Below are 27,175 nucleotides of genomic sequence, written 5' to 3' on the forward strand. Positions count from 1 at the left end.
ACTCACTTTGGTAAGGGTTTTTATCATGAATGGATGTTGAATTTTGTTAAGTGCTTTTTTGGCATCTATTGAGATAGTCAAGTGGTTTTTGACTTTTTTTAATGTGGTGTATGACCTTGATTGATTTGCATATGCTGCACCATTCTTGTGAACTTGGGATGAATTCCACTTCATCATGTTATATGGTGTTTTTTACATGTTCTTGGATTCAGTTTGCTAAAATTTTGTTGAGAACTTTTGCATCTATATTCATCAAATATATTGGCCTGTAATTTTCCCTGTTTTGGTAGTATCTTTGGTCTTGGTATTAGAGAGATGGTGGCTTCATAGAATGTCTTTAGGAGTGTTCCTTCAATTTTTTGGGGGGATTTTAAGAAGGATCAATATAAATTCTTTGTATGTTTGGTAGAATTTTCCTGTGAAGCCATCTGATCCTGGACTTTGTAGGATTTTTTAAAATTACATATTCAATTTCATTTTTAGTGATCAGTTCAAATTATCTGTTTCATCTTGATGCAGTTTTGGTGGGCTGTATGTTTCTAGAAAGTTGTCCATTTCCTTCTAGGTTGTCAAATTTGTTGGCTTCTAATTGTTCATAGTATTCTCTCTTTGTGTATTTCTACAGTGTCAGTTGAGATTTTTCCTTTTTCACTTCTTGTTTTGTCTGTATATTCTCTCTTCTTGGTCAGCCTGGCTAGAGGTTTGTCAATTTTGTTTACACTTTCAAAGAACTAGCTTCTGGTCCTGTAGATTTTTTTTTCCTTTTTTTTTTTTCTTTTTTTGCTCTTTTAGTGCTGCACCTGTGGCATATGGAAGTTCCAGGCTAGGAGTCAAATCGGAGCTACAGTTGCCAGCCTAAGCCACAGCCACAGTGATGCAGGAGCTGAGTCGCATCTGCAACTCACAGCACACCTCACAGCAATACTGGATCCTTAACCCACTCATTGAGGATGAGTTTGCATCCTTATGGATACTAGTTGGATGTGTTTCTACTAGACCACAAAGGGAACTCTGATTTTTCTATTTTTCTTTCTTTCTTTTTTTTTGCTTTTTAGGGCCACAGCTGCAGCATATGGAGATGCCCAGGCTAGGGGTCAAATTGGAGGTGCAGCTGCTGGCCACAGCTGCAGCAGCACAGGATCTGAGCCGCATCTGTGACCTACACCACAGCTTGTGGCAGTGCCAGATCCTTAACCCATTGAGCAGGGCCAGGGATGGAACCCACAACCTCATGGTTCCTAGTTGGATTCATTTCCATTGCACCACGACGGGAACTCCTGATTTTTTCTATTTTTAAATCTGTTTATTTCCTCTCTGATCTTTTTTATTTCCTTCCTTCTGCTCACTTTAAGTTTTGTTTGTTCTTTTTTTTTTTTTTTCTAATTTGTTTATGTGTAGGTTAGGTTGTTGACTTGAAATTTTTCTTGTTTTTTTGAGGAAAGCCTGTATTTACTATGAAGTTACCTCTAAGAACTGCTTGGAATTCCCAACATGGATCAGCAGTAACAAACCCAACTAGTATCCTTGAGGACACAGGTTCGATCCCTGGCCTCACTCAGTGGGTTAAAAGATCCAGCTTTGCTGTGAACTGTGGTGTAGGTCGCAGACATGGCTCTGATCTGGTTTTGCTGTGGCTGTGGTATAGTCTGGCAACTGCAGCTTCCATTCTGTCCCTAGCCCCGGAAGTTCATATGCCATGGTATGGCCCTAAAAAGACCAAAAAAAAAGAAGAAACTACTTGATATTGAATGGTTGTATTTTCATTACCATTTTTCTTAAGGTATTTTTAGTTTCTTTTTTTACTTTCCTTGGTTTTTTTTTTTTTTTGTCTTTTGTCTTTTGTTGTTGTTGTTGCTATTTCTTGGGCCGCTCCCACGGCATATGGAGGTTCCCAGGCTAGGGGTCGAATCAGAGCTGTAGCCACCGGCCTACGCCAGAGCCACAGCAACACGGGATCCCAGCCATGTCTGCAACCTACACCACAGCTCACGGCAACGCCGGATCGTTAACCCACTGAGCAAGGGCAGGGACCGAACCCACAACCTCATGGTTTCTAGTCGGATTCGTTCACTGTGCCACGACGGGAACTCCTCCTTGGTTTTTTTAGTAGCATGTTGTTTAGTCCCCATGTAGTCAGTTTTTTCTCATTTCTTTTTCTGTGGTTGATTTCTAGTTTCACAGCATTGTGGTCAGAGAAGATGCTTGAAATAATTTTTGTTCTCTTAAATTTGTTAAGGTTAGTTTTGTGCCCCCAGTATGTGGTCAGTCATAGAGAATGTTCCATGTGCCCTTGAAAAGAATGCTTATTCTTTTTTTTTTTTTCCTTTGAGTAAGTATCTTGAAAGTATCAATTAAGTTTAGCTGTTCTTTTTTTTTTTTTTTTGTCGTTTTGTCTTACCTAGTGCTGCTCCCATGGCATATGGAGGTTCCCAGGCTAGGGGTCTAATCGGGGCTGTAGCCACTGGTCTATGCCAGAGCCACAGCAACTCGGGATCCGAGCCGCATCTGCGACCTACACCACAGCTCATGGCAATGCCGGATCCTTAACTCACTGAGCAAGGGCAGGGATCGAACCTGCAACCTCATGGTTCCTAGTCAGATTCGTTAACCACTGAGCCACGACAGGAACCCCTAGTTTAGCTGTTCTTGTATTATTTAGGATCTCTGTTTCCTTATTGATTTTCTGTCTAGAAGATCTGTCCATTGATGTGAATGGAGTTTTAAAATCTTATTATTATTTTATTCCCAGAATGTCTCCTTTTATGTCAATATTGTATGTATTTTAGTTGCTTCTATATCAGAGGCATATGTATTGATTAGTGTTATATCCTCTCTAGAATTGATCCGTTTATCATTAAATAATAGCGTCCTTCTTTGTCTTTCTTTACAGCCTTTGTTTTAAAGTCTATTTTGTCTGTCTGGAGTTCCTGTCGTGGTGCAGTGGTTAACGAATCCGACTAGGAACCATGAGGTTGCGGGTTCGGTCCCTGCCCTTGCTCAGTGGGTTAACGATCCCGCGTTGCCATGAGCTGTGGTGTAGGTTGCAGACGCGGCTTGGATCCAGCGTTGCTGTGGCTCTGGCCTGGGCTGGTGGCTACGGCTCCGATTAGACCCCTAGCCTGGGAATCTCCATATGCCGCGGGAGCGGCTTAAGAAATAGCAAAAAGACAAAAAAAAAAAACAAAAAACGTCTATTTTGTCTGATATGAGTGTCGCAACTCCTGATTTCCTGTCATTTACATTTGCATGAAGTATCTTTCTCTGGCCCCTCACTTTCATTTTATATGTGTTCTTTTCCCTAAGTTGAGTCTCTTGTAGACAGCATAGTGTAAGGTCTTTTGTTTTCTTAGTATATCTTTTGATTGGAGCATTCAGTCCATTGACATTAAAGGTGATATTGATAGACATGTATTTATTGCCATTTTAAACCTTGTTTTCCAGTTGATTCTGTGTTTCTCTTTTGTTCTTTTTGTGGTTGGATAATTTCCTTCTATTTTATGCTTCTGTCATTTTTGTGTGTGTGTGTGTGACTCTATTGTTGGTTTTGATTTGATTTGTGGTTGCCCTGTTTTTCAAGTATGTTAATGCCTTCCTATATCTGCTTGCTTTGGACTGATAGTCATTTAAAAAGCGTTGAGATTTTCTTTTTCTCCTTACCCACATTTTATGATTTTGATGTCCTTTTTTACATCTTCATGTTTATCCTTTTGCTGTTTCTTGTGTTTATCATTATCATTGCTTTCACAAATAGCTTGTTTTTTTCTGTTTTGATCTGTATACTGGCTTATTTAAGTGATTACTTTCCAGTTGTGATTTCCTCCATGCTATATTTTCTTCTTTCCTATTTAGAGGAGACCTTTCAGTATTTCTTTTATAATGGGATTAGTATTGCTGTATTCATTTTAGTTTTTGCTTGTCTGAGAAATTCTTTATTTCTCTATTTCAAATGATAATCTTGCTGGGTAGAGTATTCTAGGTTGCAAATGTTTCCCTTTTAGAACTTTGAATGTATCTTGCCTCTCCCTTCTTGCCTGCATTATTTCCAAAAAAAGCACTTAGCCTTATGGGGGTTCCCTTGTAATTTACTTTTTGTTTTTCTCTTCTTGCTTTTAGAATTCTCTCCTTATTTATTTATTTATTTCTCTTTTTTGGCTGCCTTGGAGCATATGGAGTCCCTGGGCCCAGGATTGAATCTGAGCTGGAATTGCAACCTATGCCACAGCTGTGGCAATGCTAGGTCCTAACCCACTGCACTGGGCTGGGAATCTAACCTCCGTCCCTGCTGTCGATCCCATTGCACCACAGCAGGAACTCCCTTATCTTTAATTTTTTTTTTTTTTTGGTCTTTTTGCTATTTCTTTGGGCCGCTCCTGCAGCATATGGAGATTCCCAGGCTAGGGGTCAAATCAGAGCTATGGCCACCAGCCTACGCCGCGTCTGCAACCTACACCACAGCTCACGGCAACGCCGGATTGTTAACCCACTGAGCAAGGACAGGGACTGAACCCCGCAACCTCATGGTTCCTAGTCGGATTCGTTAACCACTGCGCCACAACGGGAACTCCTAATTTTTGACATTTTTATTATAATATGTCTTGTTTCAGGTCTGTTTGGGTTCATCTTGTTGGAAATCCTTCTTTAGGGAAACATATATCCAGATATAGGAAATTTTCAACCACAATTTCTTCCAATACATTTTATTACTTTCTTTTTCTTCACCTTTTTTATTTTTTAGTTTTTTTTGATGAATTTTATTACATTTATAGTTGTATAACGATTATCAAAACCCAATTTTATAGAATTTCCATCCCAAACCCCCAGTGTATCCCCCCACCCTCCAACCTGTCTCCTTTGGAAACCATAAGTTTTTCAAAGTCCGTGAATTAGTATCTGTTCTGCAAAGAAATTCATTGTGTCCTTTTTTTGGATTCCACATGTACGGGATAGCCTATGATGTTGGTGTCTCATTCTCTAACTTAACGTAGCATGATAATTTCTAAGTCCATCCCTGTGGCTGCAAATGCCATTATTTCATGCCTTTTAATGGCTGAGTAGTATTCCATTGTGTATATGTACCACATCTTATTTTTCCATTCCTCTGTTGATGGACGTTTAGGTTGTTTCCATGTCTTGGCTATTGTATATAGTGCTGCAGTGAACACTGGTGTTCCTGAAAAAGAAAAATGGAGCTGGAGCAATCAGGATCCCTGGCTTCAGACTATACTACAAAGCTATAGTTATCAAAACAGTATAGTACTGGCACAAAACCAGAAATATAGATCAGTGGAACAGGATAGAAAGCCCAAAATTAAACCAATACACCTATGATCAACTCATCTATAGACAGAGGAGGCAATAAAACACAATGGAGAAAATACAGTCCCTTCAAAAAGTGGTGCTGGGAAAACTAGACTGCTACATGTAAAAGAATGAAATTAGAACACTCCCTAACACCATACACAAAAATAAACTCAAAAATGGATTAAAGACCTAAACATGGAGTTCCCGTCTTGGCGCAGTGGTTAACGAATCCGACTAGGAACCATGAGGTTGCGGGTTCGGTCCCTGCCCTTGCTCAGTGGGTTAATGATCCGGCGTTGCCGTGAGCTGTGGTGTAGGTTGCAGACTCGGCTCGGATCTGGAGTGCCTGTGGCTCTAGTGTAGGCCAGTGGCTACAGCTCCGACTCGACCCCTAGCCTGGGAACCTCCATATGCCGCGGGAGCGGCCCAAGAAATAGCAAAAAGACAAAAAAAAAAAAGACCTAAATATAAGACCAGATACTATAAAACTCTTAGAGGAAAACATAGGCCAAACACTCTCTGACATAAACCACAGCAATATCTTCTCAGGTCAATATTGACAATAAAAACAAACATAAACAAATGGGACCTAATTAAACTCAAAAGTTTTTGCACAGCAAAGGAAACCCTAAAGAAAATAAAAAGACAACTCACAGAATGGGAGAAAATTTCTGCAAATGAAGCAACTAACAAGGGATTAATCTTCAAAATATATAAACACCTCCTGCAGCTCAAATCTTCAAAATATATAAACACCTCCTGCAGCTCAAAAATACAAACCCCATCAAAAAAACGGACAGAAGAACTAAGCAGACAGTTCTCTAAAGAAGACATACAGATGGCCAAAAAACACATGAAAAGATGTTCAACATCACTAATTATTAGAGAAAAGTAAATCAAAACTGCTATGAGGTACCACCTTATACCAGCCAGAATGGCCATCATCAAAAACTCTACAAACAATAAATGCTGGACAGGGTGTGAAGAAAAGGGAACCCTCTTACACTGTTGGTGGGAATGTAAATTGGTGCAGATGCTGTGGAAGGCAGTGTGGAGATTCCTCAAAAAACTAAAAATAGAATTACCATGTGATCCAGCAATCCCACTCCTGGGCATATATCCAGAGAAAACCATGACCTGAAAAAATACAAGTATTCCAGTGTTCATTGCAGCACTATATACAATAGCCAAGACATGGAGGCGCCTAAATGTCCATTGACAGAGGAGTAGATGAAGATAATGTGGTACATATACATAATGGAATGTTACTCAGCCATTAAAAGGCATGAAATAATGGCATTTGTAGCAACATGGATGGACCTAGAGGTTATCATGCTAAGTGAAGTTAGTGTGACACAAACATCATATGCTATCTCTTATATGTGCAGTATAAAAAAAAAAAAAAAAGGATGCAATGAACTTATGGGCAGAACAGAAACAGACTCACAGACTCTGAAAAACTTGTGGTTACCAAAGGAGACAGGTTGCAGGAGGATGGATAGGCTGGGGGTGTGGGATGGAAATGTCCTAAAATCAGGTTGTGATGATGGTTGTACAACTATAAATATAATAAAATTAAAAATAATAAACTGAAAAAAAAAAGAACATTGGAGTACATGTATCTTTTCGAGTCATGGTTCTCTCTGGATGGATGCCCAGGAGTGGGATTGCTGGATCAAATGGTAATTTTATTTTCAGTTTTCTGAGGAATCTCCATACTGTTTTCCACAGTGTTTGCACCAATTTACATTCCCACAAACAGTAGTAAGAGGGTTCCCTTTTCTCCACACCCTGTCCAGCATTTATTGTTTGTAGACTTTTTGATGATGGCCATTCTGGCTGGTGTGAGTTGGTACCTCATAGCAGTTTTGATTTGCATTTCTCTAATAATGAGTGATATTGAACATCATCGCCTATGTTTTTTGCCATCTATATGTCTTCTTTGGAGAATTGTCTGTTTAGATAATTCTGCCCATTTTTTTTGGTCTTTTTTTGTGGTTGTTGTTGTGGTTGTTGTTGCTATTTCTTGGGCCACTCCCGCGGCATATGGAGGTTCCCAGGCTAGGGGTCTAATCGGAGCTGTAGCCACCGGCCTACGCCAGAGCCACAGCAATGCGAGATCCGAGCCGCGTCTGCAACCTACACCACAGCTCACCTCAACGCCGGATTGTTAACCCGCTGAGCAAGGGCAGGGACCGAACCCGCAACCTCATGGTTCCTAGTCGGATTCGTTAACCACTACGCCACGACAGGAACTCCAATTCTGCCCATTTTTTGATAGGGTTTGTTTTTTTGGGATTGAACTGTGGGAGGTGTTTATAAATTTTGGAGATTAATCCCTTGTCGGACACCTCATTGGCAAATAATTTTCTCCCATTCTGTGGGTTGTCTTTGTGTTTTGTTTAAGGTTTCCTTTGCTGTGTTCAAATACATTCCCCCTTTTCTTTCCTCTTCTGGGATCCCTACTGTGTGTAGTTTGGCATGCTTTATATTATCCCATAGGTCTCTTGTATTGCTTTTATTTATTTTTTCTTTTGGCTTTTTGTCTGCTATCGTGATTGGTTGATTTCCATTATTCTATCTTAGAAGTCACTTATTCATTCCTCTGCATTGTTCATTTCTGCTGTTCAGTGCATTTACCTCTGCTTTTGTCTCAACAAATGAATTTTATAATTTTTTCTTGGCTCCTCCTTATAGTTTCTTGTTCCTTTCTAAAGTAATCTGTATTGCTGTCAATGACCAGTCTTAATTACTTCAGTATTTTCATTACCTCCTTTTTGAACTTGGTGTAGACTGCAGAGGTCTGTTTCATTGTTTGCTCCTTCAGGGGAATTCTCCTCTTTCTTTAACTGGGATTGATTCCTTTGCTTTTCATTTTGCTTATATTTTTCTTAACCTATGTGTTTAGGGAAAGCAATTATCTCTGTAGTCTTGGAGGGTTGTTTATGTGCAGGAGCTCCCCCTGGGTAGCTTGTGTGGGTTTATTTTATTTTTTTGCAATGAGGACTGTTTTTAGTTTGCATGCTTCCTCTCTCCTTCTCCAGTGTCTATAGGCCACTATCCACACCCTTGATAGGAGGTGTGCAGGTGCATGTCCTGCCTATGCTTCCAGGAAGGTAGGGGAATGGGCGATGCCTGGTCAGTGGGCTCTTGGCAGTGGTGGTAACCCACAGGGAGGTAGGGGCTGCAAGCTGCACCTGGTGCAGGGCCCTTGGCAGTGGCAGTGACCCTTAGGGAGGTGGGAGCTCTGCCTGGAGCCCTTGGCAGTAGTTGTGGCAGAGACCACTCCCAGGAAGATGGGGGCAATGGGTGGCACTCAGTTACAGGGCCCTTTGTGTGGCAACCACTGAGGTGACTGGGGAAGTAGGAAGTGAGTGCTTGGTTGTGGGACCTTCAGTGGTAGTGGGCCACATCCACCTCTGGACTCTGAGGTGGCTGTGGCAGTTTGCACCCACCCCCCATAGCCTAAACAAGAGGTGCCCCTGTAGTCCATGTGTGCCCAGAGAAAGAAGTTCCTATGATGGTCCTGCCACCCCCTCCCCCCCATTTCGGTCCCCAACAATGGTGCCTTGCTCCTCTGACTGGCCCTGCCTCCTCCTGCACTTTCTTGGCTGTGGCGCCCTGCTCCCTATCCCCCTTAGGCTGTTTCTACACAGCCAACTCTACTCCTTTCCCTAGAACTGACCTCCTAAGCCTGAGCCGTAGCACCCAGCCCCTGCTGCAGTGTCTCAGGGTGTGGCGTACCGGGTGGTAGGTAGTGTAACCAAGCTAGTGCCGTGTGTGGCTCCTGAGCACACAAGCCTTTCTGTGTCCTCCATTTCTTGTTTTTAGGGAAAAAGCCTCAGTTTCCATGACCTTCCCTGAGTTCCAAAGGGTAGTTGCTAATCAAGGAAGCGAGCAGATGCAGAGACCTGGGAGGAGCAGTGCAGCCTTGGGGCAGGTCCTGGTTCCTCCTTAAGGAATATACATATAACAATCTCTTTGAGTCTTTCTGTAGATCTAAAACTCCCAACAAATGTAAGAATTGCCGGATGAAGCGTTCTTCATACTGGGAAGGAGGACCACCAGAACCAATCCTGGGGCCACCAAACACCAGCTTTGAGAAACAATGCAAGCTTGCCTCTACCCTGATCCTTATCTACAGCCCTGCTCCTATTCCACTCCCCAAACTATAAAACCACCTCCTATCCCTTCCAAGGGGTGGGGGGCACAATCTTTAAGGCATTAGCCTACTGTGGCCCCCTTTGCCTGGCAAAGCAATAAGGCTATCTTTTTCTCCTTTACCCAAAACTCTGTCTCTGTGTTACAATTTGGCAGCGGCAGGCGGAGGCTGAATTTCGGCAACAGTAGTACCAGTCATCTGTGTGCCTCTCTGTTTTGCCTTCCTCACACTGGCTGTTGAGCTTTTCTCCAAGGCTTTGAGGCTCCCCCTCCATCCTGGCTGATCTCGTTGTCTGTTCGGTGGCCTCCAAGGGTGCAGATACCTTTCCTCTTTCACAGTTCCCTCCTAGGAGCGCTGATCCTGTCCTGATTTCTTTTTTCCTCTTCTCTGTCTTTATTTCTCCTTTGCTTCTACCCAGTTTTGTGGATGTTTTCTTGCCCTTTTTGGAGGTCAGAGGTCTTTTGCCAGTGTTCCATAGATGTTCTCTGTGAATTGTTTTAATACAGAGGTTTTTTTTTAATCTGTTTGTGGGAGAAGATAAGCTCCACATCCTAGTCCTCTGCCATATTGATCCCTTTAACATATTTCAGATTTTTTTTTTTCCAAATTCAGTTTGCCACTCTGTGATTTTTGATTGGAGTATTTAGTCCCTTGACATTTAAGGTAATTACTGATAGTTATGTACTTAAGCCATTTTAATCCTTGTTTACCAGGTGTTTTTGTAGTTCTTTGTTTATTTCTCCTTTTCGTTTTTTCCTTTTGTGGTTTAGTATGTTTGGATTCCTCTCTTTTGTTTTTGTGAAACTATTTAAAATTTTTAGTTACCATGGAGTTTCAAGTATGTTGACCCACAGCTATATCTACTTGCTTTAAACTAAATCGTTCAAGTTCAAACACCTTCTAAGTGATCTACATTTTTTATACTTCCCTCTTCCACGTTTTGTGATTTTTGATGTCCTATTTTACGTCTTTATGCTTATCCTTTTACTGTTCGTTGAAGTTATAATTGCTTTTATAATTTTTGATTGCTTTTTAATCTAGGTACTGACTTATTTAAGTGATCATCAGTCCTTTTGTATATTTGCCTTTCTACTGTTGCTGCCTTTCCTGTACATTCTTGCTTCTTTTCTATTTGGAAAAGATCTTTCAATATGTTTTAGAGTAGGTTTAACATTGCTGGCACATTGCTGGCTGAAAGCTTTTTTTTTTTTTAGGGCCACAGCTGCAGCATATGGAAGTTCCCAGACTAGGGATGGGTTGAATCAGAACTGCAGCTGCCAGCCTATACCACAGCAACAGCAACACAGGATAGAGGCAAGTCTGCGATCTGCACCACAGCCCATGATAACACCGGATGCTTAACCCACTAAGCGAGGCCTGGGATTGAACCTGCATCCTTGTGGGTACTAGTTGGGTATGTTACTGTTGAGCCACAATGGGAATCCCCGCTGAATTTTTTTAGTTTTGGCTTGTCTGAGAATTCCTTTTATCTTCTTCTATTCTAAGTGATAATCTTGCCAGGTAGAGTATCCTAGGTTGCAGGTTTTTCCCTTTCAGGTCTTTGAATATATCATATTACTCTTTTCTGGCCTGCATATTTTTTTCTGCAGAGAAATATGCTAATAGCCGTACAGGGGTTCCCTTGTAACTGATTCTTTTTTTTCCCCTTAGAATCCTCTCTTCATCTTTAAATTTGTGATTTTAATTATGACATATGTCTTTGTGTCTGTCTCTTTGGGTTCATCTTGTTTAGGACCCTCTGTATTTCATTCATTAGGTTTGATAAGTTTTCAGCCTTGATTTTTTTCAAATACACTTTCATTTCTCTCTTTTCCTTCTAGAACTCCTGTTATGTGTAGATGGGCATGTTTTATATTATCCCATAGATCTTGTGTGTTCCATTCTTGTTTTTGGTTTGCTTTTCTGATTGAGTGACTTCCCATGATTCTGTCTTCCAGATCACTTATTTGTTCTTCTGTGCCACTGAGTCTGCTATTCATTGCTTCTAGATTTTTTTTAATCTTGGTAATTGAATTGTCTATTGTCTTTTTTTTTTTTTTTTATGGCCACACCTGTAACATGTAGAAGTTTGCAGGCCAGGTATTGAATCTGAGCCACAGCTGCAACCTTTACCACAACTGCAGAAATGCTGGATCCTTTAACCCACTGTGCTGGCCCAGGGTCGAACCTCTACCTCCACAGTGACTCCAGCTGTTGCAGTCAGAGTCATTCATTCTTCCTTCCTTTCGTCTTTTTATGGGCACATCTGTGACATATGGAAGTTCCCAGGCTAGAGGTTGAATCGGAGCTACAGCTGCCAGTCTACACCACAGCCACAGCAATGCCAGATCCAAGCCTAGTCTGCAATCTGCAGTGCAGCCCGCAGCAACACCAGATCCTTAACCCACTGAGAAAGGCCAGGGATTGAACCCACATCCTCATGGATACTAGTTGGGTTTGTTCCCACTGAGCCACAATGGGAACTCCTGCAGTCAGCTTCTTAACCCACTGTATGACAGCAAAAACTCCAGAATTGTCTATTTTTATTTTTATTATTTTTTTTGTTTTTGTTTTTGATTCCTTCATTTTTATAGTTTCTAATTTTTTGTTATAGTGATGTACATTTCTGTTGATACTCTTTCTTAGTTCAGTTTGTGTTTCTGTTATCTCATTTTTGAACTCAGGATTTAGTAGACTGGTGAGCTCTATTTCATTATTCTTTCAGGGGATTTTTCGTATCCTTTTAATTGGGAATGGTTCCTGCCATTTTGTTTTACTTATTCTCTGTCTCTTTGAATTTAGGAGGAAAAGCTATATACTGTGGTCCTGAAGGGGTGGTTTTATGTGGAAATGCCCCTGTTTTGGTGAAATGGTTGGTTTTAGTATGGCTGCTAGCTATGTCTTCCCTCAGGGCATGCTGGCCATTATCCCCTTGATAAGGGCTGTGGTTGGTGTTGGAGTATCTAGAGCTTGTGCTGGATGTGAGGTGATGCTCCCTCTCTGTTCCATTGCTGTCACTGCCCTGTCAGGTGTGGGATCTGTCCCCAGCTGTTGGGGTAGAAGGTCAGAGGGTTGGGTTCGATCAGGCTCTATTGCCCTTGAGTACACGCCTGCCCCTAAGGAAGCAGTTTTCTGAAGCAAGTGAGGCCCAGGTGGTGACAGAGGACCTATGTGGATGCCTGTGTAGGTATCTGCAGTTCCACTCAAGAATTGTTTGTGTCCCTCTCTCTGCTGTATTTGACTCAGATCTAGTGCAAGGCTGTGGTGAGGACTAGGCTGGTAGGCTGGGGCTGGGGTGAGGGGCATTGTGGCTGCAGGAATTTTTTAAAATTTATTTATTTTTTATTTTATTATATATATATATTTTTATTACTCAATTACGTTTATGGTTGTATGATGATCATCACAACCAAATTTTATAGCATTTCCATCCCAAACGCTCAGTGCATTCCCCCACCCCGCAACCTGTCTCCTTTGGAAACCGTAAGTTTTTCAAAGTCTGTGAGTCAATATCTAGTCTGCAAAGAAATTCATTGTGTCCTTTTTTTAGATTCCACGTGTAAGTGATAGCATTTGATGTTGGTTCTCACTGTCTGACTGACTTCACTTTGGCTGCAGGAATCGAGGTGGCTACACTGCTGCCTGAGACCTGGGCTGTTTCTGTGGTAGACTTCTCCCAGGACTTGTCTGCCCCATACCTACCATTAAGCTGTGATGTGGTGTGGGCAGGATGTACTTGATGGAAGACTAACTGCTGCTAATCCTGAGCTTGCTGACAGCGGCCATCCCCATCCCACACAGACCACACCGCAGGACCTCCTTGTTACCTCTCCAGTAGCTAGATTAAGTTCTCTCCCAGGGCCTGTATGCCTGAGATTCAGTGCCTCGCTGCTGTGAGCTCCCGTGGTGCTGCCCCGTATGCATGCTGACAGTGGCCTCTGTGGCTCCACTTGGAACACACTCCAGGTGCCCCAGTCTGTCTCTGTGCATCTAGACTAAGTCTCTCTTCAGATTTCATGCTAGGCTATGGTAAGGAGTGAGTAGGGCAGGCTCTTCACCCCTTTGGATTAGGAAGTGCAGCAAGGTGGCAGTCACCAGTGCAAGGCACTCTTTACCCTGGTTGTCAGCAGACCAGCATTTGGTCACTTCTCATGAGTAGAGTCTAGCCTTTTCAAGCCCTTTTCTCTGTTCCAGTGGATGTCTCCTCTGTGTAGAACCTCTGGACTGGGATGCCCAGATTGTGGTTTGGCCTGCTCACTCTGCAGGGTGAAGGTGCACAAGGGACCTTCTCTTCCTTACAGATCTCTCCCAGGTGTTCCTTTCTATTTCTTTCGTCCTTACTCAGTTATGTGGAGCTCTTTCTTTCAGCCTTGGTTGTGTAGGAGTTCTGTCAATTTCCAGTTTGCTTTCTGTGACACTTTTTCCTCATGTAGATGTATTTTTGATGTATTTGTGGGGGAAGGTGAGCTCCTCCTCATCCTACTCCACCATCATGATCCCCCTTGGCCTTGGCATTCTTTAACTAAAAGTTATAGATGTGAATTATATAAGTTGGATCATACGAAGGAGCCTCTACAAGTACAAAATAAAAATAGACAGGGAGAACCTAGGGTAAATTTAAAAGAGGAAACATTTTACATTTTTCTTCCAGAATGATAGAGATGATCAGACAGACTGTGTGAGTTTTAGGGGTCCAATAAATAGCACCCCTTCTTTTACACTTGGATTTGGAATCAATGGGGAGAGAGAAAAAATGATGTTTGGGGACATGACTTTAGATCTTCAGTTAAGCAGGCTTGCAAATACTTTACTCCTGAATTTGAACTTCCCGTGTAATCCAGACATAGCTGAGGAATTGCAGATCTCTCCATCCAGTTCATACAAGACACATGGCAAAGAGCAGTCTGGAATGCATGCCCACCCCCTGCAGAAACACTGGCAGGCAGAGTGGAGTGGGGGAGAGTGAGATATGCCCCAGTTTCTTCTTCCAATATCACCAATAAAATACATTAAATTTTCCTTCCACATGGAGTGTTGAGTAAGAGGTAGGGAGAGAGGCCAGGTGTGTTTCTCTAGGGACGTCCTTCCACACTGGAGCATGAGGAATGAGGATTCAGAGTTCCCTTCAGGAGACTCAAGAGGAAAAAAAAAGGAAAAGAAAAGAAAAGGAGTTCTCGTCATGGCTCAGTGGTTAACAGATCCAACTAGGAACCATGAGGTTGCGGGTTCGATCCCTGGCCTTGCTCAGTGGGTTAAGGATCTGGCGTTGCCGTGAGCTGTGGTGTAGGTTGCAGACACGGCTTGGATCTGGTGTTGCTGTGGCTGTGGCCAGCAGCTGTAGCTCTGATTAGACCCCTAGCCTGGGAACCTCCATATGCTGAGGGTGCGGTCCAAGAAAGACAGGGGAAAAAAAAAAAAAAGAGAGAGAGAGAGACTAAAGAGTCTTTAATTAGTTGAAAAATAAGATAGAGCTATTGCACTAAACTAGGATAGGCAAGGTTTGCAATCTTCAAGTAAGTCCTGACAACCCAAATCAGTTATTAGCAGTGTGTTTTATTTAACCAATCTGGTTTGTTATAAGAGTAAGTAGAGGAAAGACAGCATAATGTGGTGAAGAACATGTACCTGGGTGCCAGACTGACTAGATTTTTTTAAAACTCAATTTTAGTATATTTATAGTTGCACAACCATCTTCACAACCCAGTTTGAAAACATTTCCATTTCCATCCCAGACTCCTGGCCCATCCTTACCCCCTCCCCCATCTCCTTTGATAACCGTGAGTTTTTTCAGTCTGTGAGTCACTTTCTGTTCTGCAAAGAAGTTTTTGTATCCTTTTTTAAGATTCCACATATAAGTGATAGCATAATGACGTTGGTGTCTCACTGTCTAACTTCACTTAGTGTGATAATTTCTAGATCCATACATATTACTGCAAATGCCATTATTTCATTCCTTTTAATGGCTGAGTAATATTCCATTATGTATATGTACCACATCCATTTATCCACTCCTCTGTCACTGGACATTTAGGTTGCTTCCATGTCTTGGTTATTGTGTATAGTGATGCAGTGAATGTTGGGGTACATGTATCTTTTTTAAAACAAATTCTGTTTTAAAAAATATATGTATTTATTTTGTCCTTTTAGGGATGCACCCGCAGCATATGGTGATTCCCAGGCTAAGGGTCAAGTCAGAGCTGTAGCCGCTGGCCTACACCAGAGCCGCAGTAGCACGGGATCTGAGCTGCATCTGTGACCTAGGGATCGAACCTGCGGCCTCATGGATGCTAGTCAGGTTTGTTGACCACTGAGCCATGAAGGGAGCTCCCATATATCTTTTCAAGTCATGATTTTCTCTCGATAGATGCCCTTCAGTGGGATTGCTGATTCAAATGGTAATTCTATTTTTAGTTTTTTGAGGAATCTCCATACTGTTTTCCTTAGTGGTTGCACCAATTTGCATTCCCACCAACAGTGTAAGAGGGTTCCCTTTTCTCTACACCCTCTCCAGCAGCTATCATTTGTAGACTTTTTTTTTTTTGTCTTTTTGTCTTTTTGTCCTTTGAGGGCCACACCCGTGGCATATGGAGGTTCCCAGGCTAGGGGTCTAACTGGAGCTATAGCCACTGGCCTATGCCAGAGCCATAGCAATGCCAGATGCAAGCCGTGTCTGCAACCTACACCACAGCTCACGGCAAGGCCAGATCCTCATCCCACTGAGAAAGGCCAGGGATCAAACCCACATCCTCACAGATACTAGTTGGATTCGTTTCTGCTATACCACAAGGGGAATTCCCTCCATTGTATTTTCTTGCCTCCTTTGTCATAGATTAGTTGACTGTAGGTGCATGGGTTTAATTATGGCCTTTCTGTCCTATTCCACTGATCTATATTTCCATTTTTGTGCCAGTATGATACTGTTGATGACTACAGGTTTGTAGTATTAAGTCAGGGAGCCTAATTCCTCCAGCTGCATTTTTCTTTTCCATATGGCTTTAACTATTCTGGGTCTTTTGTGCTTACAAACTTTAACATATTTTGTTCTAGTTCTGTGAAAAATGCCCTTGGTGAAGTTCTCATTATAGCTTAGCAGTTAACAGACCTGACTAGTATCCATGAGAACCTGGGTTTGATCCTTGGCCTTGCTCAGTGGGTTAAGGATACAGTGTTGCCTTGAGCTGTGGTGTAGATCTCAGACTCAGCTCGTGTCCTGCATTGCTGTGACTGTTGTGTAGGCTGGCAGCTACAGCTCCAATTCCACCCTTAGCCTGGGAACCTCTGTATGCCATGGGTTCGGCACTAAAAAGACCAAAAAAAAAAAAAAAAGCCATTGGTTATTTGATAGGAATTGCATTGAATCTGTAGTTTGCATTTGGTAGTATAGTCATTTTGACAATATTGATTCTTCCAATCCAAGAACATGGTATATCTTTCCATCTGTTTGTATAGTCTTTGATTCTTTCATCAGCATCTTAGTTTTCAGAGTACAAGTCTTTTGTCTCTTTAGGTAGGCTTATTCCTAGGTATTTTATTCTTTTTGATGTGATGATAATTGCATTGTTTCCCTATTTTCTCCCTCTCTCTCTCTCTCTCTTTTTTTTTTTTTGTCTTTTTAGGGCCACACCCATGGCATATGGAGGTTCCCATGTTAGAGGTTGAATTGGAGCTATAGCTGCTGTCCTACCCCACAGCCATGCCAGATCTGAGCCACATCTTTGACTTACACCATAGCTCATGGCAACACCAGATCCTTAACCCACTGAGTGAGGCCAGAGATTGACCCTGCATCTTCATGGATGCTAGTCAGATTCATTTCTGCTGAGCCACAATGGGAACTCCTAATTTCACTTTCTGATCTTTCATTGTTAGCATATAGAAATGCAGTTGATTTCTGTGTATTATTTTTGTATCCTGCAACTTTACAAAATTCACTGATGAACTCTAACAGTTTTCTGGTGGCCTCTTTAGGATTTTCTAGTTATAGTATCATGTCATCTGCAAACAGTGATAGTTTTACTTCTTCCTTTCCAGTTTATTCCTTTTATTTCTTTTTCTTCTCTGATTGGCGTGACTTGGACTTCAAAACCTATGTTGAATAGTAGCTGCAATTGCAGATATCCTTGTCTTGTTCCTGATCTTAGAGGGAATTCTTTCGGCTTTTCACCACTGAGAATAATGTTAGCTGTGGGTTTGTCAAATATGGCTTTTATTATGTTCAGGTAGGTTCCTTCTATGCCCACTTTCTGGAGGGTTTTTTTTTTTTTTAATCAGAAACGAGTGTTCGATATCGTCAAAAGCTTTTTCTGCATCTGTTGAGAGCATCATATGGTTTTCTATTCTTTAGTTCATTAATATGGTGTATCACACTGATTGATTTGCATATGTGGAAACATCCTTGTATCCCTGGGGTAAATCTCACTTAAGTGTTGCATACAATCCTTTTAATGTATTGTTGGACATGGTTTGCAAGAATCTTGTTGATGATTTTTTCATCTATGTTAATCAGTGATATTGGCCTGTAATTTTCTTTTTTTGTGGTATCTTTGTCTGGTTTTGGTATCAAAACCATTTGGTTATGGTGGCCTCATAGAATGAGTTTGGGAGTGTTCCTTCCTCTGCAATATTTTGGAAGAGTTTCAGAAGGATAGATGATAGCTCTTCTCTAGATGTTTGATAGAATTTGCCTGTGAATCCATCTGGTCCTGGACTTTTGTTTGTTGGAAGTTTTTAAATCACAGTTTTAATTTCAGTATTTGTGATTGGTCTGTTCATCTTTTCTATTTCATCTTGGTTTACTCTTGGAAGACTGTACTTTTCTAAGAATTTGTCCATTTCTTCTAGGTTGTCCATTTTATTACCATATAGTTGCTTGTAGTAGGCTCTTATGATCCTTTGTTTTCTGTGGTGTCCATTGTAATGTCTCCTTTTTCATTTCTTTTTCTTTTTTTTTTTTCCATTTCTAGGGCTGCTCCCACGGCATATGGAGGTTCCCAGGCCTAGGGGTTGAATCGGAGCTGTAGCCACCAGCCTATGCCACAGCCACAGCAATGTGGAATCTGAGCCGTGTCTGCAACCTACACCACAGCTCATGGCAACGCTGGACCCTTAACCCACTGAGCAAGGCCAGGGATTGAACCCGAAACCTCATGGTTCCTAATCAGATTCGTTAACCACTGAGCCATGATGGAAACTCCTCCTTTTTCATTTCTAATTTTATTGATTTGAGTCCTCTCTTTTTTTCCTTGATGAGTCCGGGTAAGAGTTTATAAGTTTTATTGATCTTTTCAAAAACCAGCTTTTTGTTTCAGTGATCTTTTCTGTGGTTTTCTTTGTTTCTATTTCATTTATTTCTGCTCTGATCTTTATGATTTCTTTGCTTCTGCTAACTTTGGTTCTTGGCTGTTCTTTTTCTAGTTGCTTTAGATGTAAAGTTAGGTTGCTTATTTGAGCTTTTTCTTGTTTCCAGAAGTAGGCTTGTATTTCTGTAAACTTCCCTCTTAGAACTTTTGCTACATCCCATAATTTTTAGATTGTTTCGTCTTTGTGGTCATTTCCTTCTAGATATTTTTTAATTTCCTCTTTGATTTCTTCAGCGATCCTTTTGTTGTTTGGTAGCATGTTGTTTAATCTTCACGTGTTGGTGTTTTTTTGCAATTTTTGTTGTTGACTTCCAGTTGTATAGCATCATGGTTGGAAAAGATGCTTGATGTGATTTCAGTTTTCTTAAATTTACCAAGGCTGGATTTGTGGCCCAGAATGTGATCTATCCTAGAGAATGTTCTGGGTGCACTTGTGAAGAATGTGTATTCTGTTGCTTTTGGATGAATGTTCTCTAAATATCTATTAAGTGCATCATTTAAGTCCTGTGTTACCTTGTTGATTTTCTGTCTGGATGATCTATCCATTGTTGTAAATGAAGTGTTAATGTCCCCCGCTATTATTATGTTATTGTCAATTTCTTCAAGGTTGTTAGCAGTTGCCTTATATATTGAGTTGATCCTATGTTGGGTGCATATATATTTACAACTGCTATATCTTCTTCTTGGATTGATCCTTTGATCATTCTGTAATGTCCTTTGTCTCTTATAATATTCTTTTTTTTTTGTCTTTTTTGCCATTTCTTGGGCTGCTGCCGCAGCATATGGAGGTTCCTAGGCTAGGGGTCTAATAGGAGCTGCAGCCACCAGCCTACGCCAGAGCCACAGCAGCGTGGGATCTGAGCTGCGTCTGCAATCTACACCACAGCTCACGGCAACGCCGGATGTTAACCCACTGAGCAAGGGCAGGGATCGAACCCGCAATCTCATGGTTCCTAGTCAGATTCATTAACCACTGTGCCACAACGGGAACTCCTCTTATAATATTCTTTATATTAAGGTCTATTTTGTCTGATATGAGTATTGCAACTCCAACTTTCTTTTGATTTCCGTTTGCTTGGAATATTTTCTTCCATCCTCTCACTTTCAACTTGTATGTGTCCGTGGAACTGAAGTAGGTCTTTTGAAGATAGTGTATATATGGGTCTTGTTTTTGTATCCACTCAGCCAGGCTGTGTCTTTTGGTTGGGGTATTTACTCCATTTACATCTAGGTAATTATTGATATGTATGTTCTTATTGATATTAATTGTTTTGGGCTTTATTTATTTATTTATTTTGCTTTTTAGGGCTGCATCCACAGCATATGGAGGTTCCCTGGCTAGGGGTCTAATTGGAGCTACAGCTGCTGACCTACGCCACAGCCACAGCAATGCCAGATCTGAGCCTCATCTGTGACCTACACCACAGCTCACAGCAATGCTGGATCCCTAACCCACTGAGCGAGGCCAGGCATCAAACCTGCAACCTCATGGTTCCTAGTCAGATTCACTTCACTGAGCCTCGACAGGAACTCCTTTGGATTTGTTTTTGTTGGTCTTTTTTCTTCCCTTGTTCTCTTCTCTTGTGGTTTGTTGACTATCTTTAGTATTGTGTTTGGATTGATTTTACTTATTTGTGTGTGTATCTCTTGTAGATTTTTTATTCTCAGGTACCGTGACATTTTAATATAGGTATTTATATATATATAGGATTGTTTTAAGTTGTTGGTCTCTTAATTGCAAGTGCATCTCAGGTGTTCTGCATTTGAACCCCCCTCTGTTCAGATTTCTGGTTTTCTTAGCATATTTGTGTGTGGATGATTCCCAACCTTTACTATATGTATGCTTTCAGTGGTGAACCTTGTCATTTGCAATATTTTTATTTCTAGTGGTGGCCTTTTTTTTTCCACCTAGAGAAGTTCCTTTAGTTTTTTTTGTTTTTTGTTTTTTGTCTTTTTGCCAATTCTTGGGCCGCTCCCATGGCATATGGAGGTTCCCAGGCTAGGGGTCTAATTGGAGCTACAGCTGCCGGCCTTCACCACAGCCATAGCAACTCCAGATCTGAGCCTCGTCTGCAAACTACGCCACCGCAACCTCATGGTTGCATCACAGCTCACGGCAACGCTGGATCCTTAACTCACTGAGCAAGGCCAGGGATCAAACCCCAACCTCATGGTTCCGAGTCAGATTTGTTAACCACTGAGCCACGATGGGAACTCTCCTTTAGTATTTGTTGTAAAGCTGCTTTAGTGGTGCTGAAATCTCTTAGCTTTTGCTTGTCTATAAAGCTTTTGATTTCTCCTTCAAATATGAATGAGAGCCTTGCTAGGTAAAGTAACCTTGATTGGAGGTTTTTTCATCACTTTAAGTATATTGTGCCACTCCCTTCTGGCCTGAAGAGTTTCTGCTGAAAAGTAAGCTGATAAACTTATCAGAGTTCCCTTGTGTTTTATTTGTTTCTTTTCCCTAGCTGCTTTTTTTTTTTTAATAGCTCTTTTTTTTTTTGGTCCTTTTTAGGGCTGCACCTGTGGCATAAGGAGATTCCCAGGCTAGGGGTCCAATCGGAGCTGTTGCTGCTGGCCTACGCCACAGCAATCCTAGCTGCTTTTAATATTTTCTGTCTTTAATTTTGATCAGTTTGATTAATATGTGTCTTGGGGTGTTCCTCCTTGGGTTTCTTTTATATGGTACTGGTTGTGCTTCCTGGACTTGAGTGAGTGATTCCTTTCCCATCTTAGGGAGTTTTCCAGTTATTATCTCTTCAAATATTTTTCTCTGGCCCTTTCTCTCTCTCTCTTATTCTTATGGCACCCCATATGATACAGATGTTGGTTCATTTAACATTGTCCTGGAGTTCTCTTAGACTCTCTTCATTTCTTTTCAATCTTTTTTTTTTCTCTTTTCCGTTCTATATCAGTGATTTCCACCAGTTTGTCTTCCATCTCACTTATTTGCTTTTCTGCTTCCTGATTCTGCTGTTGGTCGCATCTAGTGAATTTTTTATTTGTTATTGTATTTTGCATCTCTGCTTACTAAATCCTTATGAAATCTTCTATTTCTTTGTTCATTGTTTTTTGTAATTTGTCAATCTTTGCATCCATTTATTTCCAAGATCTTGAATCGTCTTTATTATCATTAGTCCAAAGACTTTTCATGGAGATTGGCAATCTCCAGATCACTTAACTGTTTTTCTTATTTTTTTTTTCTTGTTCCATTATTTGAGCCATGATTCTCTGCCTTTTCATTTTGTATAGAATTTTGGTGTGGTCTGCTTTGCGCAAACAATAGTGTTGTAGCCTCTCTTGCTTCTGATGTTTGTCTCCCTTATGGCTGAAGTTGGTATGGGGGCTTGCTGCAGGCTTCTTGATGGAAAGGATTGGTGCCTGCCTACTGGTAGGTGGTGCTGATTGTTATCCCTCTGGTGCGTGAGGCTTTTTGTCTCTGAGTGTGATTTGAGGTGGTTGTCTGCCACAGGGGAGTGGGTTCTTTAGGCACCCTGTCTGCTGATGGGTGGGGCTGTGTTCCCACCTGGTTTGTTCTTTGGTCTGGGGCTTTTGATCTGTTATGGGTGGGGCCAAATTTTTCCAAAATGGCTGCCTGTAGAGGAACACAGGCTGATGATTATTCCTGAGACCTTTGCCTTCATCGCCCTTCCCCCGCAATGAGCCACAGTCACCCTGTTTTCCAAGAACTGCAGGCAGGTTTGATCCAGATTCCTGTGGAGTTTCTTCTTTGCCTTGGGGCCCAGTGCACGTAAAAGCCTGTGTGCACCTTTCAAGAGTGGAGTTTCTGTTTCACTCAGTCCTGTGGAGCTCCTATGCACATAAGACCCTCTGGCTTTCAATGCCAAATGCTCTGGGGGCTCCTCCTCCCAATGCCAGATCCCTGAGCATGGGAATCTGCACTTGGGGCTCACAACTCTCCCTCCTATGGGTGAGTCTCTGTGATACAGTTACTTTCCAGTCTGTGGGCTGCCCACCCGGGTATGAGATTGCTTATATCATGTCATCTCTCCTCCTATTGTCTTGATGGGGCCTCCTCTTTGTTTTCTGTAGTACGATATCTTTTTTGACAGTGTCTGGTCTATTTTGTTGAAGGTTGTTCAGCGGTTGGTTATAATTTTGTTGCTTTTATGAGAGAAGGGGAACTCCAGGCCTTCTGCTCAGCATCCTATTCCTAGTCTCCCAGACTACCTAGATTTGAATCCCTGATCTGCCTCTTACTGTGTGATCATGAACCTATTACTTAACCATTCTGTGCCTCATTTCCTAGTCTATAAAATAGGAGTAATAATGGTGCATAATTAATAGGGTTAAATGAATTTGTATATGGAAAGTAATTAGAATAGTGTCTAGCAAATAAAAAGCATTCTGTATACATCATTAATATTGATATTGCTATATGACAATGTCATGTAAAATACAGATGGATAAAGGCAATGCTCTCTGCACAATATTAGAGATCACCCAGAGATTATGGGTTTTGAAAAGAAACCTAGGGAAAAAAATCCAATGTTTGCAAAATCATGTTCTGTCTTCTTTTCCTTCATTCCGCCTCTCATGTGTTTTAGGAGTCCAGCAACTCTGTTGTTTTAAGTTCTACAGCCTGTGCAGATCTGCTGTCTTGAAAGTTTTTCATTCTTATGATGACTATGTTTTCTCTGACAAACACTGGGACTGATTCTGAGAAACTAGGAAGTAGATAGGAATTGGTCTGCAGGTACTAAGGCTGCAGAACTCTAAACTTCGTTTTCCTTATAAATGGAATGTGCAGGGTATTGCCCTGTACAGCATAGCCATAATTGGTGGCTAAACTATGGATAATGATTCCTGAAAGATTTCCAATGAAAAAGGGAGTCTGTGTCCCAAAGTTTGTCACTTCTTTTTAGTTTTCCCAACCCCAGATAAAAATTGAAATTCAGTGTGTACTGTATATATGGGAGGTATTCCGTAAATATTGAATGAATTGAAGCTATTTTTGCTTTCTCCTGATTAAACATTTGTTATATGATCTATATATATTTCAAATAGTTATAATGAAATGAACACTAACGTGCCCTGTGGAAGTTTTAAAATATGTCCATCTGTTTTTACTTAGTGCCTTTGCAATTATCCCTCTGCCTGGAATGCTCTTCCAGATCTTTACATGGCTAACTTCTTGTCGTTTGGGTCTTAGATTAAATGTCATCTTATCAATGTCTTGGCTAATGAATTTTACCAAATATTTAAGTAAGAAATAACACCAATATAACACAGATTCTTCCAGAGACTAGAAGAGGGAACATTCCCTACAAATTTTATAAGGCCCACTCCTTTGGCTATGATTCCATGTGGAGCCTGAGTTACAAGGGTCCAGGATTCATAAAGATTACAAATGTTTCATCATGTCATTGTAATTTGAGTATTTATTAAGAATTAAGGTATATTTATATAGGAAAGTAAAAATATTTTATAACATTGTCTAAAGTGTATTTGGTTCCAAAGTTTTCATTTTCAGCTTTGGTATTTTTCTGTAACAGACATTTTCCCTGTCTTGCAGATCAAGATATTTTGGAAACTATGTTAATAGATAGCTGTATTTTCCCAAGTACCACAATAGTAAGTATATAAGTTTTATATAATTAGCTGTCACATGATCATTTTTTAGAAGGTACTGAAAAGACTTCAGATTTAAATAACTAGTTTGCTTAATCTGAGATCTCTTCAGAATACATACTTAACTCTTTTCTACTTCTGAGGCTTTTATTTTTTTAATTAAAAAAATTTTTTTTCCTTTGCTTTTTAGGGCTTCACTTGTGGCATATGGAGTTTCCCAGGCCAGGGGCTGAAATGGAGTTACAGCTGCCAGCTACACCACAGCTATGCAGGATCTGAGCCACATCTGTGACCTACACCACAGCTCATGGCAACGCCAAATCCTCAACACACTGATCAAGGCCAGGGATCGAACCTGCAACTTCATGGTTCCTAATTGGATTTGTTTCCACTGTGCCACAATAGGAACTCCTTTTAAAGCTTTTAATATAGATCCTAGTCCTTTCATTTCAATGAACATGCCAAAAATTGTCCTTTTTGAAAGGTTTGTTTTTCACTGGATTTTTTTTTTCTAATCTGCAGTTCCTTTCTCTCTCCTAGTTCAACTAGACTTTGTAAAAATTTTCATATTCCTACTCTCTTATGAAAAATAATGGAATGGAAAAGTAGATACTGTTTGTATACTTTTCTTGACATGTTTCTCCCTTGGTAGCCAGATCATTTGAATAGTCTTATCATTGTGATGCTGTATGATTTCCAAGATAGAAAATTTCAAGCACGTCTCCTTTCTGATAATGAAGAGTTTATAGCGGAAGTTCTAGAAGTAGAGAACCTTCTTAACAGGTAATTGTGAAGGTGAAAAGAATGTTTCATATGAAATTATTATTGATATTTTCATTGGTGAAACTTCATACAATGTAATTCATAGATAAGTGTTAAATTTTTATAGAGAAAAAATATATATATATATTTTTTGTCTTTTGTCTTTTTTGTTGTTGTTGTTGTTGCTATTTCTTGGGCCGCTCCCGCGGCATATGGAGGTTCCCAGGCTAGGGGTCGAATCGGAGCTGTAGCCACCGGCCTACGCCAGAGCCACAGCAATGCGCGATCCAAGCCGTGTCTGCAACCTACACCACAGCTCACGGCAACGCCGGATCGTTAACCCACTGAGCAAGGGCAGGGACCGAACCCGCAACCTCATGGTTCCTAGTCGGATTCGTTAACCACCGCGCCACGACGGGAACTCCCTATAGAGAAAAAATATTAATGTTCATAAGTTTCCTGAGTTCCTTTACAGATAAATTGTTCTTGAATAGGGTAAATACTCTGCTTAAATTCAAGTCATTTTTGAAAGCTTGAATTGTCCAACTTAGACGTTTGGAAAATCATGATAAATTCCTGATAATTTTTAGCACATACGCAAATTACACTTCATCTGAAACCATTATTATTTATTTACTTGGCTTTGTTTAGGGCTATTTAAAAAAAACCTAACATGTATCAAGTGAAATTCCAACAGTAGATGAGAACTGACTAATTTGCCAAGTTGAAAAAAAAAAAAAAAAGACCTCCTCAACTTCTGTGTAGCTCAGAACAAAACTAACATGTTCTAAATTTGCTTTCCTTTTTTCAAAATATCAGCAGAAGCCTACTATGGGGACAGTAATAACACCTACCTAAAAATATGGTTGGGAGAACTAATTAAACTAAGGCATATAAAATGTTGAGCTTAGGATGCAGTCATTGTTAAATGCTACTGTTGTTAGGGCTTTTGTTATTATGTTGTTGAACCTTAATAGAAAGCACGATATAGCAGTGCCAGCAATCTTGTAGGAAGATTTTTACCTGGTGAATAATCTGAAATAGTTGTAAATATATCTCATTTTATTTTGTTATGGGAAACTCAAGCAGTTTCATTTACAGATGGCTGAGACCAGAGGATTCACATAATGGAGTTATAGTAATAATTTACCTTTATTGAATACTTAATATGTATCAATCACTATCATAAGAAGCTCTTTAAATAACAAGTCTTCTCATCGTGGATATTGTTACCAACCTGTATTTTTACACATGGGAAAACTGAGGCACACACATATTAAAGGAACCTGCCTAATGCCATAGAGCTAGAAAGCAGAGTAGCCAGAATTCAGATTCAGAAAGGCTGACTCCAGAGCCCAAGATTTAGCCATGTATATGCTACTACTCCTTCCACTTAGGATGCTGAGTCTTGGCTGAAGTGCTCTAGAAGATTAGAGATATGACTATGTCAGTCAGTTGTATAGCCATGAGAAATTGTGGGATGGAGAATAGCAAAAGCAATTGAATGTATGCATCCTCTGTGTTAGATAAGTAAGGATCTTGCCGTTGGTTACTGAATAGGTTTCTGGGCAACCACCTCACTCCCTGTATCAGTACTGGGCAACCTGCCTCTGAGGAGGGGCATCTAGGATGGGTGCAGTTATATCAAAGAAGAATTGGTGGGGCAGGATGCTGAGTTTCAGCTTTCCTGAGCAGCTCTCAGTTTCTGTTTAATTTAGGACTCAGAGACTTTCATGGAAGTCTCAGCTTAGCCTCAGTGAGCATACTGAGAGCTGAGCTTAGGCTGAGGCAGCTGGGAAAGCCATGGGGCTTTAACCAAGTAAGAAAGACCCGTTGTGGCTCAGCAGAAACTAATCCGACTAGGAACCATGGGGTTGTGGGTTCGATCCTTGGCCTCGCTCAGTGGGTTATGGATCCACCATTGCCACGAGCTGTGGTGTAGGTTGCAGACCCGGCTCTGATCCCATGTTGCTGTGGCTATGGCGTAGGCTGGCGGCTG

At 40.9% G+C, this 27,175-nt stretch overlaps 1 protein-coding gene across 1 annotated transcript in view; it reads left to right on the forward strand.

Annotated features, from left to right (window-relative positions):
* Positions 1 to 27,175, forward strand: part of NSUN7 (NOP2/Sun RNA methyltransferase family member 7) — a 94,754-nt gene that overhangs the window by 18,035 nt on the left and 49,544 nt on the right. The window contains 2 exon segments of the mRNA XM_047799308.1: positions 24,359 to 24,417; positions 25,067 to 25,197. Of these exon segments, the coding sequence (XP_047655264.1) occupies positions 24,359 to 24,417; positions 25,067 to 25,197 (190 nt within the window).

The sequence above is a fragment of the Phacochoerus africanus genome, chromosome 10 (assembly GCF_016906955.1).
Source record: "Phacochoerus africanus isolate WHEZ1 chromosome 10, ROS_Pafr_v1, whole genome shotgun sequence".
NCBI lineage: Eukaryota > Metazoa > Chordata > Mammalia > Artiodactyla > Suidae > Phacochoerus > Phacochoerus africanus.